This window comes from Prunus avium, chromosome 2, assembly GCF_965620075.1.
Source record: "Prunus avium chromosome 2, drPruAviu1.hap1.1, whole genome shotgun sequence".
In the NCBI taxonomy this organism is placed as follows: Eukaryota; Viridiplantae; Streptophyta; class Magnoliopsida; order Rosales; family Rosaceae; genus Prunus; species Prunus avium.
In genome coordinates, this window is record NC_142285.1 from 42,652,089 (window position 1) to 42,669,885 (window position 17,797).

The 17,797-nt window shown below is 39.5% G+C and overlaps 4 protein-coding genes and 1 pseudogene across 6 annotated transcripts; 4 read left to right on the forward strand and 1 right to left on the reverse strand.

Annotated features, from left to right (window-relative positions):
- Positions 1-644: 644 nt before the first annotated feature.
- Positions 645-2,411, forward strand: LOC110767627 (cytochrome P450 89A2 pseudogene; annotated as a pseudogene).
- Positions 2,412-3,480: 1,069 nt separating this feature from the next.
- Positions 3,481-5,492, forward strand: LOC110767585 (cytochrome P450 89A2-like). The gene has a single exon (XM_021971167.2). It carries the CDS (start codon positions 3,685-3,687, stop codon positions 5,230-5,232), a length of 1,548 nt encoding a protein of 515 aa, XP_021826859.2. The 5' UTR covers positions 3,481-3,684; the 3' UTR covers positions 5,233-5,492.
- Positions 5,493-6,509: 1,017 nt separating this feature from the next.
- LOC110767628 (GPI-anchored adhesin-like protein) lies at positions 6,510-11,347 on the forward strand. 3 transcript variants are annotated; one of them, XM_021971214.2, is made up of 11 exons: positions 6,510-7,020; positions 7,109-7,195; positions 7,369-8,136; positions 8,227-8,315; positions 8,543-8,631; positions 8,758-8,861; positions 8,949-9,048; positions 9,497-9,572; positions 9,681-9,792; positions 9,888-10,419; positions 10,514-11,347. In XM_021971214.2, exons 1-11 carry the CDS (start codon positions 6,720-6,722, stop codon positions 11,004-11,006), a joined length of 2,751 nt encoding a protein of 916 aa, XP_021826906.2. In that variant the 5' UTR covers positions 6,510-6,719; the 3' UTR covers positions 11,007-11,347. The 3 variants fall into 3 exon arrangements, with proteins under 3 accessions (XP_021826906.2, XP_021826905.2, XP_088105231.1); XM_021971213.2 differs by having other exon boundaries at positions 7,369-8,315; XM_088249105.1 differs by having other exon boundaries at positions 6,877-7,020; positions 7,098-7,195; positions 7,369-8,315.
- A 203-nt stretch (positions 11,348-11,550) lies between these two features.
- Positions 11,551-12,877, reverse strand: LOC110767633 (large ribosomal subunit protein eL36x). The gene is made up of 4 exons (XM_021971222.2): positions 12,783-12,877; positions 12,347-12,451; positions 11,913-12,112; positions 11,551-11,808 (listed from the first exon to the last, which is right to left on the reverse strand). The coding sequence occupies exons 2-4, from the start codon at positions 12,446-12,448 to the stop codon at positions 11,775-11,777; spliced, it is 336 nt and encodes a 111-aa protein (XP_021826914.1). The 5' UTR covers positions 12,449-12,451; positions 12,783-12,877; the 3' UTR covers positions 11,551-11,774.
- Positions 12,878-14,321: 1,444 nt separating this feature from the next.
- Positions 14,322-17,552, forward strand: LOC110767630 (alpha/beta-Hydrolases superfamily protein). The gene is made up of 5 exons (XM_021971218.2): positions 14,322-15,788; positions 16,108-16,166; positions 16,361-16,489; positions 16,845-16,980; positions 17,109-17,552. The coding sequence occupies exons 1-5, from the start codon at positions 15,084-15,086 to the stop codon at positions 17,367-17,369; spliced, it is 1,290 nt and encodes a 429-aa protein (XP_021826910.1). The 5' UTR covers positions 14,322-15,083; the 3' UTR covers positions 17,370-17,552.
- Positions 17,553-17,797: the final 245 nt, after the last annotated feature.

A 17,797-nucleotide genomic window follows, 5' to 3' on the forward strand; every position in this document is an offset into this window, starting at 1 on the left:
AGTGTTAAGTTCTGTTACATATATTATCCTCTGTATGGAAGGTATATAAAGAGAGTAGATGTGCCAAATTGCTAGAATAAGTGCTAAATGTGTGTCAAGTAGTACCTAAAGAGCAATATTAGTCATATCCCATTTGCATACCACGTCTCTAATAAAAGTAGAACCTATTAATGCAATGGGGACTACTTTTCTTAGAAATATGGTACACAATGTGATATATAAATATCAAATGACTCGCATTTTTGAACTAAATATGGTGGTATAGAAAGGCGAAAGCATTATATGAGGATTATGTTCAATAGTACGTACTCTCATTTTCATCATAACTTCGCTTCTCCCTATTGCCATCATCATTCCCTTTCTTCTGTGCCCATAATGGACATTATCAATTTTGTTTAAGAAGACATGAAAAGATATTCAAACTTTGGATGCAATGCAAGTGCCAAAGTCTAAGCGTGTTAACTAAAATTCAATACATCCATTTGACTATGAATTACGAATTATCCAATCTTATGGTATGCACCACACGTGTGTAGATAGTTCCAAAGAAATCAATTCAACATCAGTATGCGTCAGCAAGTACATCACTTAATATTTTCTTGCTCTCTACACTTCCTATATAGTCCTTAACTTTATTGTTAAGCTTTCATTTCATTTCATTTGTGTTTTGTCTCATTGCACGCTAGTCAGTTTCTCACCATGGAAACCTGGTTCCTTATCCTCGCCACACTCTGCATCTCTTTTCTCCTCAAACCCCTTCTCAGTCTCTTCATCCCCTCCATTTCCAAACCCACCGATCAACCCAAACTCCCTCCTGGGCCCACCCCCATCCCCGTCATCGGCCGGTTCTTATGGCTCCGAAGATCCTTCTCCGAAATGGAGCCCATCCTCCGAAACCTCAGGGCCCAATACGGGCCTATCATCACTCTCCGCATCGGCTCCCGCCCCGCCGTCTTCATCGCCAACCGCTCCCTCGCCCACCAGGCCCTCATCCAGAACGGCGCTGTCTTCGCCGACCGCCCGCCCGCCTTACCCACCAACAAGATCGTCACCAGTAACCAACACAACATCAGCTCCGCCGTCTACGGCCCCACGTGGCGCCTTCTCCGCCGCAACCTCACCTCCGAGATCCTCCACCCTTCCCGCGTCAAATCCTACGGCGAGGCCCGTAAATGGGTTCTGGATATTCTCATCAACCGTCTCGGATCCGAGTCTCAATCGCAGTCCAAAGGCATCAGAGTGGTAGACCATTTTCAGTACGCCATGTTTTGCTTGCTGGTTTTGATGTGCTTTGGGGACAAGTTGAACGAAGAGCAGATCAAAGAAATCGAGGGCGTTCAGCGCCGCTTGCTATTGAGCTTTGGGCGATTCAACATCCTCAATTTTTGGCCCAAATTGACAAAAATTCTGTTGAAAAATCGCTGGAACCAACTATTTCAGCTCCGCAAGGAACAAGAAGACGTGCTCATTCCTCTGATTCGAGCACGACAGAAAGCAAAGAATGAAAGGCTGAGTAAGAAGGACGATGACAAAGATGATGACTTTGTGTTGGCGTACGTTGATACGTTGTGGGATCTCCAGATTTCTGATGAGAAGGAAAAGAGGAAGCTCTCTGAAGGTGAAATAGTGAGTCTCTGTTCGGAGTTTCTCAACGCGGGTACTGATACTACTTCGACTGCGTTGCAGTGGATCATGGCCAACATAGTTAAGTACCCACAAGTCCAAGACAAGCTCTTTGCAGAGATTGAAGGGGTGGTGGCAGAAACAGAGGAAGAGGTGAAAGAGGAGGTCTTGCACAAGTTGCCATATCTGAAAGCTGTAATCTTGGAGGGTTTGAGGCGTCACCCGCCGGGGCATTTTGTGCTGCCACACGCCGTGACCCAGGACGTGGTTTTGGATGGTCATGTGGTGCCCAAGAACGGTAGTGTCAATTTCATGGTGGCTGATATGGGGTTGGACCCAGAGGTGTGGGAGGACCCCATGGCATTCAAGCCTGAGAGGTTCTTGAGTGGTGGTGAATGTGGAGGAGCAGAAGGGTTCGATTTAACAGGGAGCAGAGAGATTAAGATGATGCCGTTTGGGGTAGGGAGGAGAATTTGTCCTGGCTCTGGTTTGGCAGTGCTTCATCTGGAGTATTTCGTGGCCAATTTGGTCTGGAAATTTGAGTGGAGAGCTGTGGAGGGAGAAGATGTTGACCTGTCGGAGAAGCAAGAGTTCACTGTGGTCATGAAGAATCCATTGCAGGCCCATTTATCCCCAAGAGTGAAATAAGTGAGAGAAGGGTTGTTTTGGTTGATTGTGTGTAATTAAGGACTTATTGTAGACTGCATAACTCTTGAAAGTGTTTACCACCAAAAAAAAAAAAAGAAAGGGTTATTACTTATGCGACTCAGAAATCACAATTTGATCCATTTCTCGTTGTGTGAAATGAGTAACGTGCCTTTTAAGATAACAAGGTAAGAATGAGGTGAGAGGAAGGAAAGACGGAAAGCTTTAATTTGAAACAGATGCTACTTTCCAGTAGAGAACAATTTGGTCTAATATATTTTGCATTTTGGTTTGTAGTGTGCGTGTAAAATGCCTTGCATTGGATGATGTATTTTTCTGCACAACTAGCCATAGGCCTAACATTTTCTTTTTTCAAAAGACGTAGGAAGTTTCAACTATCATACAAAAGACATGGTACGTTTCAACTATATATGCGTGGCAGCTTCAAATACTTACCAATACATAAACATCCAGTCAACTTCAGTGTTCGTCAGCAACTACGTCCCTGAAAAACAAACAAAGCAAAAGACCTTGTGTGGTGGTTTGGAGAATTTTATTTGAGAGACACCATTTAGGATACCTTACGATTTTTTTTTCCAATGAGCCAAACCTTTTATTTTTTAAGTCTACATTCATAGATCATCCTTGCAAAAAATTAGACAAATCGGAAACCGTTTCGACATCCAATTATATCCTACAAAATCAATGAACACGGTGTTTTAACAAAGTACTAAAATTTCAATAACACAATTAAGAGGTCAAACGATATCGGATTCAAGTTATTTTTTGTAGAGATGATCTTTGAACGATTATCTAAAACATAGACGGTTTGTATTAGTGAAATATAATGTGAAGTGGGCCCTACAACGTTGTCCCTCAAATAAGCTAATTTGAGGGATCCCCTCGATGAAAGCTATATATATATATGGGTTATTACTTATGTGACTGACTCAGAAATCACAATTTAATCCGTTTCTAATTGTGTGAAATGAGTAACGTGCCGCTTAAGAAAAGAAGGTAAGAATGAAATTGCAAACACAGCTTAGAGATTTTGAAATAGCTTTGCGTTGGTTATGAGACAGGAAGGAAGGACAGAAGTTTAAAATAGATGCTACTTTCCAGTAGAAAACTGTTCGTTCGGTCTAATAGATTTTGTATTTTGGTATATATGCATTGCATTATGTGTTCTTCTGCGTAAGTTGCCATTCTGTTGAGTAGTTGAGTATAAACAGCCGGCACATTCAGGCGTCTCCCATATCACACAAAAGACAAATATCCGGTCAACTTCAGTATTCGTAGGCAGCTACGTTACTAAAAGAAGAAACAAAAAACAAAAGAAAAAAAATTCAAAAAAAGTATTGAGTCTTTTTAACGTCCTGTCTTTTGTGTCATTGCTCTCATTGCTCATTATTCACCATGGAAACCTGGTTCCTTATCGTCATCACCCTCTGCATCTCTTTTCTCCTCAAACCCATCCTCAGTCTCTTCTTCCCCACCGTTTCCAAACCCAAACTCCCTCCTGGGCCCCTCACCATCCCCGTTATCGGCAACTTCTTATGGCTCCGCAAGTCATTCTCCGAACTCGAGCCCGTCCTCCGAAACCTCAAGGCTCGATACGGACCTATAGTCACTCTCCAGATCGGCTCCCGCCCCGCCCTCTTCGTCGCGGACCGCTCCCTGGCCCACCAGGCCCTCGTCCAAAACGGCGCCGTCTTCGCCGACCGCCCTCCGGCTTTAGCCACCGACAAAGTCCATAACAGCAACCAGCACAACATCAACTCCGCCGTCTACGGTCCCACGTGGCGTCTCCTCCGCCGCAACCTCACCTCCGAAATCCTCCACCCTTCCCGAGTCAAGTCCTACGGTGGGGCCCGCAAATGGGTTCTCGACATCCTCGTCAACCAGCTCGAAACAGAGTCTCAATCCCAACCCAAAGGCGTCAGAGTGGTCGACCATTTGCAATACTCCATGTTTTGCTTGCTGGTTTTGATGTGCTTTGGGGACAGATTGGATGAAAACCAAATCAAAGAAATAGAGGGTGTTCAGCGTCGCTCGCTCTTGAGTTTTGGGCGATATAATTTCCTCAATTTTTGGCCCAAATTGACCAAGATTCTGCTAAGAAAGCACTGGGACGAGTTCTTGCAGCTCCGTAAGGAACAAGAAGACGTGCTCATCCCTCTGATTCGAGCACGACAAAACAAGGCAAAGGATGAAAGCGGTAGAGGAGAGGAGTTTGTGTTGGCGTATGTTGATACGTTGTTGGATCTTCAGCTCCCTGACGAGAAGGAAAAGAGGAAGCTTTCTGAAGACGAAATAGTGAGTCTCTGTTCGGAGTTTCTCAACGCGGGTACTGATACTACTTCGACTGCGTTGCAGTGGATCATGGCCAACGTAGTCAAGTACCCACAAATCCAAGACAAGCTCTTTGAAGAGATTAAAGGAGTTGTGGAGGAAACAGAGGAAGAGGTGAAAGAGGAGGTCCTGCACAAGTTGCCATATCTGAAAGCTGTGATCTTGGAGGGTCTGAGGCGCCACCCACCGGGGCACTTTGTGCTGCCACACGCTGTGACACAGGACGTGGTTTTGAATGGTCATGTGGTGCCCAAAAATGGAACAATCAATTTCATGGTGGCTGAGATGGGGTGGGACCCAGAAGTGTGGGAGGACCCCATGGCGTTCAAGCCTGAGAGGTTCTTGGGTGGTGGTGATTATGGAGGAGCAGAAGAAGGGTTCGACTTAACAGGGAGCAGAGAGATTAAGATGATGCCGTTTGGGGCGGGGAGGAGAATCTGTCCTGGCTCTGGTTTAGCAGTGCTTCATCTAGAGTATTTTGTGGCTAATTTGGTTTGGAAATTTGAGTGGAGGGCTGTGGAGGGAGACGATGTTGACTTGTCAGAAAAGCAGGAGTTCACTGTAGTCATGAAGAATCCATTGCAGGCTCACTTATCCCCCAGACTGAAATAAGCGGAGGAGAGGGTCTCTTGCTTACTTGTCTCATTTTCTGCATCAGCTTAGCTTCAGCTATGTTATATTTCATAACTATAATGTCCAGGTCAGCTGAGTTTGTTAGAAGAGCACATGGATGACACGTGCTCTAAGTCAGATTTGTTAAACAAGTTGTTAGTCGGTTGCTTAGCTTCTGAGATTGTTATTAGCTATAAAGGTTGTACTGTTACAGTGTAATACTACTACGAAAATCAATATACAATTCTCAGTTTCAATAATCTCTGCTTTCTTCTTTACTGTTCTGCTTCCTCTTCTGCTTCTTTAGTCTTCCTTTTTCATTCTTCTTCTCTACTGTTATCAATATTATTGTTGTTTAGAAAGAAAAAAGAAACAATATCAGCTATGTTAATATTTACCAACAAACAATTACAGCTCTGCTACGTGAATATTTTTTCTCTGCTTTATAGTTTACTGCTCAAGGAAAAAGCAGCTGTTCGTAGAGTTCTGGGCCCTAATAAAAGCAGAGTCCACATAGACATTGGGTCTAAAAAGAAAGCTTAAAACCCAAACAAGTTTTAAGGATTCGTAGACCCACATTGGGCTTTGGGGTTTTGAGTACCCAGGTTAAGGTTTTTTTAAGGGTCATGCTAGGGATACCAACTTGGGAGACCAACTCTCTAATAGAGGTGGAGCCCACCAATGCAATGGGTCTCACGCTCTATTAGAGAGTTGGTATCCCAAGTTGGTCTCCCAAGTTGGTCTCCCTAGCATTTTCCTTTTTTTTTAGCACTAGCGTAAGTCTAAACTAGAGGAAAATATGAGGTTTCTCATGTACACTACCAAAGTGCCATGAGAGTTTGAATAAAAGACTACTGATTAGGTCATTTTTCAATGAGTTACACCCTGTTATCAAGTTAAGGACGATTATTTCGTGAATTCGGGTACTTAAGGACAACTTTATCGTCCGCTCTCATACTCACCAAAGAAAACAGAAACCCCAAATCGAACTTTCACAACCACCATAAAGGCTCGTTTTTGTTTCCATCGGTGTAAAAGTTGAAACCTAGACAGACAAACACAGAGAGAAAATTAATTACTGAAAATTTTACAAACCTAATTTTTTATGTATTATTTGCACATAAAACATCTTCATAATTTATTACGAGAAAAATGTAATGAATTACATATTTTTCTAGTGGTCTAAAATACATTTTGTTTTATTTTTTACCAAAAATAAAAAATTAAACAAAAAGGACCTCCCTCGGGGCCTCCTCATGTATCCACCCACCAATAGACAAAAATAAAATAAAATAAAATATTGGATAAGAAAATTAAAGAGAGACTATGTTCCTCTTCAATAAACAAGAAAACCCTCCGAATCCCATCCAATTCTCTGCAATTCAAGCTCATAAGAACCCTAATTTTCAGTTCTTCCACCGAGAGCTTCTCTATGCGTTTCAATTTGGTGTAATCAACTCAATCTGAACCAACAGCAGTGAGTTTTCATGGCTACTGTGACTGCAACATGGTCTCCGAGCTCGCTCCAGCTTCGTTTGGCTTTAAATTACGGCAATTGCACTAAAACCTCCCCCATTCTTGTACGGATGCGACTGGGGAAGCTGGATCATCGGGCTCGAGTGCTCTGTGTTGCTCAAGGCAGAGAGAGGCCTGGGAATGGATTGGAACCCCGTCGTAATGGTAGTTCGTGGGTCGGGTCAAACTCGACCGCTGATGGGTTCAAGGGGTGGTCCGATTCCGATAATGGAGAAGATGCATTGGATTCACAGAGGAGGAAATGGTTTGGAGGTAATGCTTGTTTGAATAGATTGCCGTTTTCTTTTTACCTCTTATGCTCTGTATGGCTAGTGACACTTGTGGAGTAGTTTGCTCTCAGGGACTGCGGGAGCTGGAGTAGCAGGAGCCGTTTTTGTTGTGGGGCTTACTTTTGCAGCATTGTCTTTGGGAAAACGAAACAATTCCGGTGAGTAGCTGTCTTCTTTCTTTCGATAACCATCAAGCTTTGAATATGGACTGAAAGTTGGGTAGTGTTGATGGAAGTTTTTTGTATCATTTTCATGGTTTTGTTGTGTAAGTTCCTGTATTCAATGTATTTAGTTTTCTGCTATGTCTTGAAACATATGTGGCTGTGCTCAGGATCAGAACAAAAAATGGAGCCCTTAACAACACAGCAGGAGATGTCATTGACCTATGATGATCAAAATGATAGAAGCACAGAAGATGTAGATGATCAAAGCAATATGAAGCATGATGCTAGTAGTAGTCCAGAAGGAAGGACAGGTACTATTGAGGATTCTTCTTCATCTACAGAAATTGATGAGTCTCTGAGTGAAATTAGAGTTGGTAATGATAATGATATAGGGGATTTGTCAGTACAAGATTTTAAGAACACATCCAGAGACACTGACGCCATGAATAATGCATCCATTCAAGAAGTTTCACCACATGAATCAACTTCTGATGACAAGTTACTAGAACCTGAAACATCCACAAGGCAATTTAATCTGCCTGAACCGGAAAATGGAAATGATTCATTTGTTGCCTATGGGCTTGAGGATTTTGACAGCAGCCTCACTGTAGGTACAGGAGATTTGGCTTCTGTACTTAAAGAGAACCTAGTCAGTGTGGAACCAACCAACTTGCCAGCCTATGATGCTAATCCTTCAAACCTTAGCATTGAACCCCAGGATGGAATACCTGAGACTAGTGAACAAAATGAACCTATAGGTCTGGATGTTTCAGTTACTTCACAGTCCAACACAATTTTAGAACCTCAGATTTCGTCTGAAGATAGTATAGGGACTGTAGCCTCATCTTCAACCAAAGAAAACCTTCACCTGAGCACATTGCAGGTCTTAGCTGAGGGAATCAGTTCATCCCTGGAAGGGAATATCATAAGTGAAAGTGAGTCATCTAAAAGCAAATCACAATTACCAAATGCTGGGAATTCCTTCTCTTCTGCTGGAATACCTGCTCCAACTGTGGTTTCTGCAGCTCTACAGGTGCTTCCTGGAAAGGTTTTGGTTCCTGCAGTTGTTGATCAGGTTCAGGGGCAGGCATTATCAGCACTGCAAGTGTTGAAGGTATTGACATTTTGTCATTTTTTGCATTTAATTTCCTTGTTCCAAAGTTATGACAAATATATATGTATTAGAATTTACTCTATTGTTGCATTTGATCCTTAGATTTGACAGTTTTTTAATTGGAAATGTTCGACTCAAGTTGCAATGTTCTTATGATTTTATAATTTCCTTGCAAATATGTTACTACAGTTTGTGATCTATAATTTGAATATGACAACTGTTTTCAGGTCATAGAGGCTGAAGTTCAACCTGGTGACTTGTGTACTCGTCGTGAATATGCTCGTTGGTTGGTTTCTGCAAGTAGTGCTCTTTCAAGGTATAAAAACCTCCTTTCTCACTGTGACTGATAAGATATAAATCTTTGCAACCTATGATTGGTTTAGCTATTATTTAAGCATATTATATATTTACATTTATTGGCATATCTTCTTGTTATCTGTAGGAACTCAATTTCTAAAGTATATCCTGCAATGTATATTGAGAATGTTACCGAGCTTGCATTTGACGATATTACACCTGAAGACCCTGATTTTTCATCCATTCAAGGTTTGAATTTTAGATTTTTGGGCTATAGCATAAGTGAAAGTGTGATAGGTTTTGTTTGCTTATTGGAATTTATTTGCATCCTCTCAGGGTTGGCTGAAGCTGGACTTATCTCAAGCAAGCTGTCAAGAAATGATATGCTTTCTTCCTTAGATGAAGATGAGAGTCCGTTCTACTTCTCTCCTGAAAGGTGGTGTAATAGATTCCTTGAAATATAGTTTCCTCTTTAGATTATTGTTTCCTTGAAATGCAGTTGGCATCCCAACTGCTAGGAACTGTGCTGGCACTCCCAGCATGTTTTTCTCCTTGTTCCAACCTTTTATCCAACTTCACTCTGCATTGGTTGTTTTTCTGTCTGATCCCAAATACACAAGACACACTTACATCAATGTATCTCCAAACCGATTATCAGGTCCATTCCTGATAGAGGATTTTACGAGTACTTGTTCCATTGGATGGTCTCTTTACCTGTGGAAATTAGTTGTTCTTTGTTGTGTGAGCTTACAGCTATCTATTCAATTGCGTATCTGCCATATAAATATAGCATTGTTTTGATTTCTGTTACAGATTTGAGGGTGGATTGCATGGTTTATAATTTTCTTATTGACCTTATTTATCTCTGAAATTCCTTGCTACAGCCCTCTATCACGCCAGGATCTTGTAAGTTGGAAATTGGCCCTAGAGAAAAGAAATCTCCCAAAAGCTGACAAGGAGGTTGTTGAAATTAAGTTTGTTTAGTGTTTTTTTTTTCCTTTTGGAGCTACTCGTGTGCTTGTAGTTCTGAATATTTAACTCTCTACTTATTATTGTGCACTTGGACAGGTCCTCTACCAAATTTCTGGATTTATAGACACCGATAAGATACATCCAGATGCATGTCCTGCACTTGTTGCTGACCTGTCAGGAGAGCAGGGTATTATTACCCTTGCATTTGGTGAGTCATAACTACATTTTGAATTTCGAGCAAATTTTATGAGTTTAATAGTTAACATTTCCTTTCTTTTCTTTTTTTTTCCTTTTTATAAAAAGGTTACACCAGACTATTCCAGCCAGATAAGCCAGTAACAAAAGCCCAGGCTGCTATTGCCCTGGCAACTGGAGAGTATTCTGACTTGGTTAGTGAGGAGCTTGCACGTATTGAAGCAGAATCTATAGCAGAGAATGCTGTGGATGCACATAATGCTTTAGTAGCTGAAGTTGAAAAGGATGTGAATGCAAGTTTTCAGAAGGATCTTTCCATAGAGAGGGAAAAAATTGACGCCGTGGAGAAAATGGCTGAAGAAGCAAGACGTGAGTTGGAAAGGTTAAGATCCGAGAGAGAGGAAGATAATGTTGCCTTAATGAAGGAACGTGCAGCTGTTGAATCACAAATGGAAGTTCTGTCAAGGTTAAGGCATGAGGTTGAGGAACAATTGGAGAGCCTATTGAGTAACAAAGTAGAAATATCCTATGAAAAAGAAAGAATTAGCAAACTTAGGAAAGAAGCAGAAAATGAAAGCCAGGAGATTGCCCGCTTACAGTATGATCTAGAGGTTGAACGGAAAGCCTTGTCCATGGCCAGGTATTTAGTATCCAAGTCTTATGTGTCTTTTATGCGTCTAGTAACTTTGTTATTTTCACACAACCTTGTGAGACTTCTAATCTTTGTTATCCAGGGCTTGGGCTGAAGATGAGGCAAAAAGAGCAAGAGAACAAGCTAAAGTACTTGAGGAGGCTAGAGATCGCTGGGAGAGGCAGGGCATCAAGGTGGTTGTTGACAATGACCTCCGTGAAGAGGCCTTGGCTGAAGTTACATGGCTTGATGCTGGCAAGCAGTTCTCAGTTGAAGGAACTGTCAGCAGGGCGGAAAATTTGATGGACAAGCTGAAGGCAATAGCAACAAATATAAAAGGAAAATCCAGAGATATAATTGATAAAATCATCCAAAAGATAGCCTTGCTTGTATCCAATTTGAGGGAATGGATTCCCCAGGCTGGAAAAGAGGCTGGAGAACTGAAAGATGCTGCCATTTCGAAAGCCAGCAGATCAGCCCAAGAGTTGCAGCAAAGTACCTTGGAGTTTAGCTTGGCCCTCAAAGAAGGTGCAAAGCGCGTCGCCGAAGATTGTAGGGGAGGAGTGGAGAAACTCACCCAGAAGTTTAAGACATGACTCCTATCTCTTTAACAATTTTTCCGGATGACGGGCTGCTGAGGAGTGAGAATTGTAAAACAGTTTTGAGATTCTGTTAATGAAGGGGATAATCCATCACCCATGTTTATTATACCATATTGATGAATAGCTAGGTGGTCTTCTGTAATAAATAGTTACACATCTTAGTTGTAGTTAATTGGATTGGATCATCCAGATTTTGGTATTTGGATTGAGGATGGGTCAATCTGGCTCCACGAGTCCCTTGTGGCTGATGTAAAACCCGATCGTTTTACTTTTTGTTTGGGAAAAAGATGTAAACACCGTTATTGCTTAATAAAACTGCCTGGTTACATTTCAAATGGAACGGTTAAAATCAGGGAATTAGCATTTGTCCATAAGTATATTTTACTCTCGAGTTTTCTTTCCTTTCTTCTTCATCCTTTAAAATAGTCTCTTTTTAATTGATATACAATAGGAGTGAATAATCTAGTCATGTTGAGTGGTCTAGAAACCATTGAGCTACAAGCACATTATAAATTAAAAATCACTGACAAACAAAATCTATCTAACAAAAATGGCTTGCCACCAAGACAATCAATTAAGTAACAAAAGCAAAAATGTTGGGCAAGCAGCTTTTTCCAATTTGCAGCTCACATTCAAAACAGAACAAATTTCTGAAACTAAAATTTCAAGTCTCAGAGTAGAAAAAACACATTGTAGAGGTGAATTTCTAACATATTGACTCTAGTTGGAAATTATGAGACTTCCTATTAGCTTTCATGTGCCTCATTTCTTCTTTTCCGAAGCTCCACCACCCGCCCTGCATCACAAGTCACACAAGACAATAAGTAACTATTGATATGAATTCTCAAACCAGGTTAGCATTCTTTAAGATTCGGAGACGAGAAATAGAATCTTGTTTACCTGATCTTACGGAGGACATTGGACATCTCCTCACGCTTCTTCTTTGCCCTCTTGTGGGTTCCCAACTTTCTCTTAGCAACTTTCAGTGCACGTTTGTCCTTGCCTACCTTAAGAAGCTCAGTGATTCTCTTTTCATATGGTGCAAAACCAGCTACTTCCCGGATCAAATTCCTCACAAAGTGTACCCTTTTACTAGTTTTCTGCACCAGCAAATAATATCAGCAATTGAAGCATTTTCAGCAGCCTATAGTTAAAATTACAACAAAAGTAGTCACTAATCTCTTCAGCCATCAAGAGAAGAACTTGAATCAAATACCAAATACAAATTCCTATATTGTATAACATATCAACATGGCTTCTGGGTTGAACAATCAAATTCAAAGCATGACTTAAGATGTGAAAACATTGCAGATGTAAAATATGAATCAACTTACCCCTTTGCGATCAGAAGGGCGTGGAGCTAATTCCTTCTTGGTCACTATGTGGCCTTTATTCAAACCCACAAAAATCCCAGTGTTTGGCTGTTTTGGAGCCATTACCTGCTTCAACAATAGCAAAAAACAAGTTTCATCACGTACCCATTTGATACCCAGATTCATCACAGATATTCATCGTTTCAGTTAGTAATTAGCTACAACACAATAAATTTAAATGTGCAAACCTTATAAGTCCAAAAAAAAAAATTGTGCAAAAGTCAAAACGAGAAACAGAGAGATGAACACATATCAAAAGGCTAGAAAGCTCAGCAGCATTTACTATTTTCTTCCTATATTTCTGGGAAAATAAGCAGTAAATGTACTCGTTTATGGTTTCACGATATGAGGAAATGACATGAACGAGAAATAGAACGCTAGAGTGCTAGGGTTATACCTCAGTCGGAGCTTGAAGGATCTCTGAGACGGGTTAGAAGAAGAAGGCTTAGGGTTTTTGGGTTTGAGCTTGATTTTTATATATACCGAGTTTTAATGGGGAAACTGGAAAAAGTTTAAGGGTAGTTTGGTCAATGAAAATGAAGGCCCCATTTCGGCCCAGCTGTAGAAAACTACGTCTCAATTATAGTGGGAGTTCAGTTTGTTGGACATCATAGGAAGTAACTATACGAAGCCCATCTACTGCTACATTTCTTTATTTTAATTTTTAATTTTAATTTTTTAAATAAATTGCTAATCAATTGATCAAGCATTTATTTACTAATCTATATATATAAAGCAAAAGATAGAGAATGGTGAAACATTCAAAATACCAGAAAATGCCCTTGATTAATGCAAACATTAAGAATTGAAATTATTAATTAAATGAGGATAATATAGTAAATTCACACTTTTTCATATTTAAAAAAATTAAAATTAAAAGAAAAATTAGATAAAGGATCCTATTTTTATGGAACACAACTACCCATTATCTTTTTTAATTCTAAAATATTTTTTTTTAATTTTTTTAAAAAGCCTCTTGCAGGCGCGGAAGCGCGTGCAGAGATGGTAGTTTATTAGAACCGCCCTATACATAAACAAAGATTTATGATTGTGATGTAAACGAGGAGAATCTAATCCAATATTTTAATATGTAATTGTTGAATTATATTACAGGAAAAAAATGTTGGATCTTGTACTCCTTTTGTTTTTAAATTTTTGGGCTGATTTATTTACTCATGGTAAAAAAAAATTAAATCTTTGATTATATATATAGTAAAAAAATGGACCACCTTTGGTAGTCTTATACATGTAGATCAAAGATGCTTCAAACTATTAAAAAATGATTGTAATTTTACATGTCCAAATTTTTTAAGATGAAAGGTTGAGATTATACTTTTGCCTAAGTTTTGTTAATTTTCAACTCCTGCACACATAAGAGTAAATTGGAAGAGAGATAATTGATTTTTCTTATTATATACAGGTCATAGTGAAAGAGGGAGATTTGAATGGAGGAACTGCGATGCAGAAGTAACTATTTTTAACAACTCGAGTTACAAATCTCTTGTCAAATTGAGAATTGAATTAAAAAAACTTGAAATAATATACAACGATTGTTTGTTTTTAATTATTTACATCATCACCATATTTTTAATAAAAAAAACCAAAAAAAGAAAGAAAAAAAAAAAGTAATCAATAATAGTGTGAAATTTAGTTTTTGTATTTTGTAATAAAGTTTTACAGTCAAAAGAGCAAGGAGTAAATGGAGGGAGCAGGTGAGACATTTACATAAGAACGGTAGGAGAAGATGAATTAAAAAGACAACAAATGCCACTGTAAGTGGAGCCAATTTACACAACTGCCACTTCCAATGTAAAGCCAACGATGATGATTGGGGAGGCCTTTACCGGGCGCCTTCATGTTTCGTCCACTTCCACCTATTCTTCAAGAAATGAAGAAAACCCAAATGGGCATTGACTTGCAGGTATAGACCTTCTTTTTACACTTCTTCCTTTTTTAAATTTTCATTTGAACTTTAACTTACTACCAAATTTGTATAATACCATAATTGAGCACCAGCTCATACGCAAAAACCATGCTTTAATTTCATATAATATTGACCACGAATCCCATGCTCTCCATCTTCAATTCTGCATGTTAAATCTCGTGAGATTCCAGCATTTGATCAAAGCCGAAATCTTGGTCTGGGTATCGGTTACTTTCTTCTCTTTTTTGTTTTTTGTTTTTTTTTTTGGTGTGCTTGTCTCACTGGATGTAGAAATTGTGATCAAAAGCTGCTGAAGATTTTTCAGTGCCTCATTTGAGATCCAATTGAGTTCAGTATCATGTTTCAGCTTCTGGGTCCTTATAAATAACAGCTCTGGGTTCAATTTTTGATTATCAAGCTCTGGTTAGAGGTACCCTTAATTTGAGTCGAGTTCCTCATAGAACATTTTGCTTGATCTCTTTCTTCTGCCACACCCATCTGGTCATTTGTGTTGTTTAATTTGTGACCATCCTTGTTTGTGTTGTTTTCATCTCCATAGATCCTCTCTGTTCTTATAATTTGCTCAGTCCATTGAGTTCTTGTTTGTGACATTAGTCAATGCATACTTCTATGTTATTTCCAATTGGCCTATCCTTGCGTTTGGAATCCCAATGTTTAGGTGCTGCTGAAATTTCCTTAGTTATTAGTATCTTATTGAATTCTTGTATCTGTGAGTTTTGATCTGTCATAGTATGCTTTAGACTGTAGGGCTCAATGTCAATCCTATGTGGCTGCCCTCTCATTGAGTGCGTTTACTGTCTGGCATGTACCCGCTGGGCTTGGAAGCGATGCCTCCACACAGCGGGTCATGACAGTGAGACTTGGGGGGTTGCCACTGCTGAAGAATTTGAGCCTGTTCCTCGCCTTTGCCGCTACATTCTAGCTGTTTATGAAGATGACCTTCGTCAACCCCTTTGGGAGCCCCCTGGTGGGTATGGAATTAAACCAGATTGGTTAATTTTGAAAAAGACATATGAAGATACTCAAGGACAAGCTCCTCCATATATATTATATCTTGATCATGACCATGCTGATATAGTTCTTGCCTTCAGAGGCCTTAACTTGGCAAGAGAGAGTGACTATGCAGTTCTTATGGATAATAAGCTGGGCAAGAAGAAATTTGATGGCGGGTATGTTCACAATGGGCTATTGAAAGCCGCTGAATGGGTTCTGGATGCAGAATGTGAGATTTTGAAAGATTTGGTAGAGAAGTATCCAAATTATACTTTGACTTTCACGGGACACTCCCTAGGGTCCGGTGTAGCAGCATTGTTAACAATGGTGGTGGTGCAGAACAGGGATAGGTTGGGGAACATTGATCGGAAGAGGGTTAGGGGCTATGCTATTGCACCTGCGAGGTGTATGTCATTGAACTTAGCCGTCAGATATGCAGACGTCATCAATTCTGTTGTGCTTCAGGCAAGTATTTAATCCCTTTCTTTGTTCATATTTTGTCTCGGTAGGAAGAATTTGTTTGATAAGTTTAAAGGAATATACATCTTATTATGCTTCAGCCTTATATTATATATATATTGGCATCTTCTATCTCATTGTTGTGTAAATTGTTCATCTTAAAAGCTCCTTTGTCTGTATTGGCAATGCATGGGAGCTTATTCTTTGAAAAACTAAACACTAAAGGATGTATTCCCACAACTATACAATAGACTTTTATAATCTTTAAGTAGTAGTTCCGTAAATGCATTCCTTAGATTTGATTTTGATCATTATGCTGAACCAGGATGACTTCTTACCTCGGACAGCTACACCCTTGGAAGACATTTTCAAGTCACTTTTCTGGTATAATTGGCTCTGATCACTCTTTTCAACTATTGCTTTGTTTCAGCTGAAGGGGCCCATAAAGAGGGCATACTTAATATCTTAAGAATTAGTTAGGTGATCATATCAATTTTGGATTTTTAGTTATCTGGATTTTCACCTTTTAAATGTTAATTCAATATATTGTTAAAATTGGACTTTATTTCGTTAAACAGTTTGCCGTGCCTACTGTGCATACGATGCATGAGGGACACATGCATACCTGAGGAGAAGATGCTCAAAGATCCAAGGAGGCTGTACGCACCTGGCCGCCTCTATCACATTGTTGAGAGAAAGCCTTTTAGGTATTGTCAGTCATTAATGAGCAAACTTTTGGGATTATCTGCTCAAAATAGCTGCAGAAACTTATTTTATCCTGACCAAGATTACTAAGAACAAGTTTCTCGTGTTGTTCTTGCTTTTGTCAGTGTGTGGTCAATATGCAAACTAACATAGAATATCATATACCTATATCCAGGTCCTGTTAACTAAATCTTTCCTATTAGGGATTTTATACAATGGTACCTGGTGTATGCGGGATTTGCCACATCCACATTGAACCAAAGACATAGCAGTTTAATAGATATTTTGCTGAGCAGGGAGTAACTGTTGATCTTATCTTGTGTAAAGGACTTCTCATCTGCATATTTTTGTTTGCAGGTTAGGAAGGTTTCCCCCAGTGGTCAAGACTGCAGTGCCCGTAGATGGGCGATTTGAGCACATAGTTCTTTCTTGTAATGCCACTTCAGACCATGCCATCATTTGGATAGAGAGAGAAGCCCAAAGGGCTCTAAAGGTTAGTTTTTCCCTCAAGTAGATTTTATAGGAAATATGTCTACTTTCTGCATTTGCAAAAGACTAGGTTTCCAACTTGCAATAGTCTGGTGTCTCAACCTCTGCAATTTTTTTTCCACTTCCCTTCAGTTAATGTTGGAGAAAGATCAAATTATGGAGATACCGCCGAAGCAAAAAATGGAGCGGCAAGAGACGTTAGCCAAAGAACACACTGAGGAGTACAGGGCTGCATTACAGAGGGCTGTCACGTTGGCCGTGCCTCATGCATATTCACCATCTATCTATGGAACTTTTGATGAGAAGGATGAGGAGGAGCGTTCATATGGATCCAGTGGGGAATCTTCTTTTGGTTCTGCTAAGAAAAGCAAGACATTTGTTGTGCGGTTTTGATTTTGAAGAGAAAAAAAAAGAAAAAAAAGAGAGGAGTGATTGTTGTTATTATGATGACTTGATAATTAGTGATCGATCATTAATTTATTGTAATATTTTTTCCTTTACAATCATAGAGGAAAAAGAATAAACATGCGACAAACTATTCATTGATTCATTCCCTACTTTTTTCTTGAGCTAAAAGTTGTAGCTCTCTGTAATGCCTCATTTCATGACAAATTTGTTTATTTTGGTCAACATTTCATGACAAGTTTAAACATTTTGATGATTGTAACATTAATTCCTTGATAAAAAACATAAACAAACCAAATTATGATAAATACAAGGAAAGGAAACCATTTAATGGGTGCTTTTTTAATAATAATTATTTATAAAAATAAAAATAAAAAACTTTTGCATTCCATTGTGTTTTCAAAGTACTTTACATT

Excerpts from the sequence above, each read along its gene's own strand:
- LOC110767585 (XM_021971167.2), top strand. The coding sequence starts at position 3,685 with ATGGAAACCTGGTTCCTTATCGTCATCACCCTCTGCATCTCTTTTCTC.
- LOC110767628 (XM_021971213.2), top strand. The coding sequence starts at position 6,720 with ATGGCTACTGTGACTGCAACATGGTCTCCGAGCTCGCTCCAGCTTCGT. Across the intron at positions 8,862-8,948 it reads TGATTTTTCATCCATTCAAG|GGTTGGCTGAAGCTGGACTT; the intron begins GTTTGAATTTTA and ends GCATCCTCTCAG. Across the intron at positions 9,793-9,887 it reads TATTATTACCCTTGCATTTG|GTTACACCAGACTATTCCAG; the intron begins GTGAGTCATAAC and ends TTTTATAAAAAG.
- LOC110767630 (XM_021971218.2), top strand. The coding sequence starts at position 15,084 with ATGTCAATCCTATGTGGCTGCCCTCTCATTGAGTGCGTTTACTGTCTG. Across the intron at positions 16,167-16,360 it reads ATTTTCAAGTCACTTTTCTG|TTTGCCGTGCCTACTGTGCA; the intron begins GTATAATTGGCT and ends TTCGTTAAACAG. Across the intron at positions 16,981-17,108 it reads AAGCCCAAAGGGCTCTAAAG|TTAATGTTGGAGAAAGATCA; the intron begins GTTAGTTTTTCC and ends ACTTCCCTTCAG.
- LOC110767633 (XM_021971222.2), bottom strand. The coding sequence starts at position 12,448 with ATGGCTCCAAAACAGCCAAACACTGGGATTTTTGTGGGTTTGAATAAA. Across the intron at positions 12,113-12,346 it reads GCCCTTCTGATCGCAAAGGG|AAAACTAGTAAAAGGGTACA; the intron begins GTAAGTTGATTC and ends TTGCTGGTGCAG. Across the intron at positions 11,809-11,912 it reads AATGTCCTCCGTAAGATCAG|GGCGGGTGGTGGAGCTTCGG; the intron begins GTAAACAAGATT and ends CTTGTGATGCAG.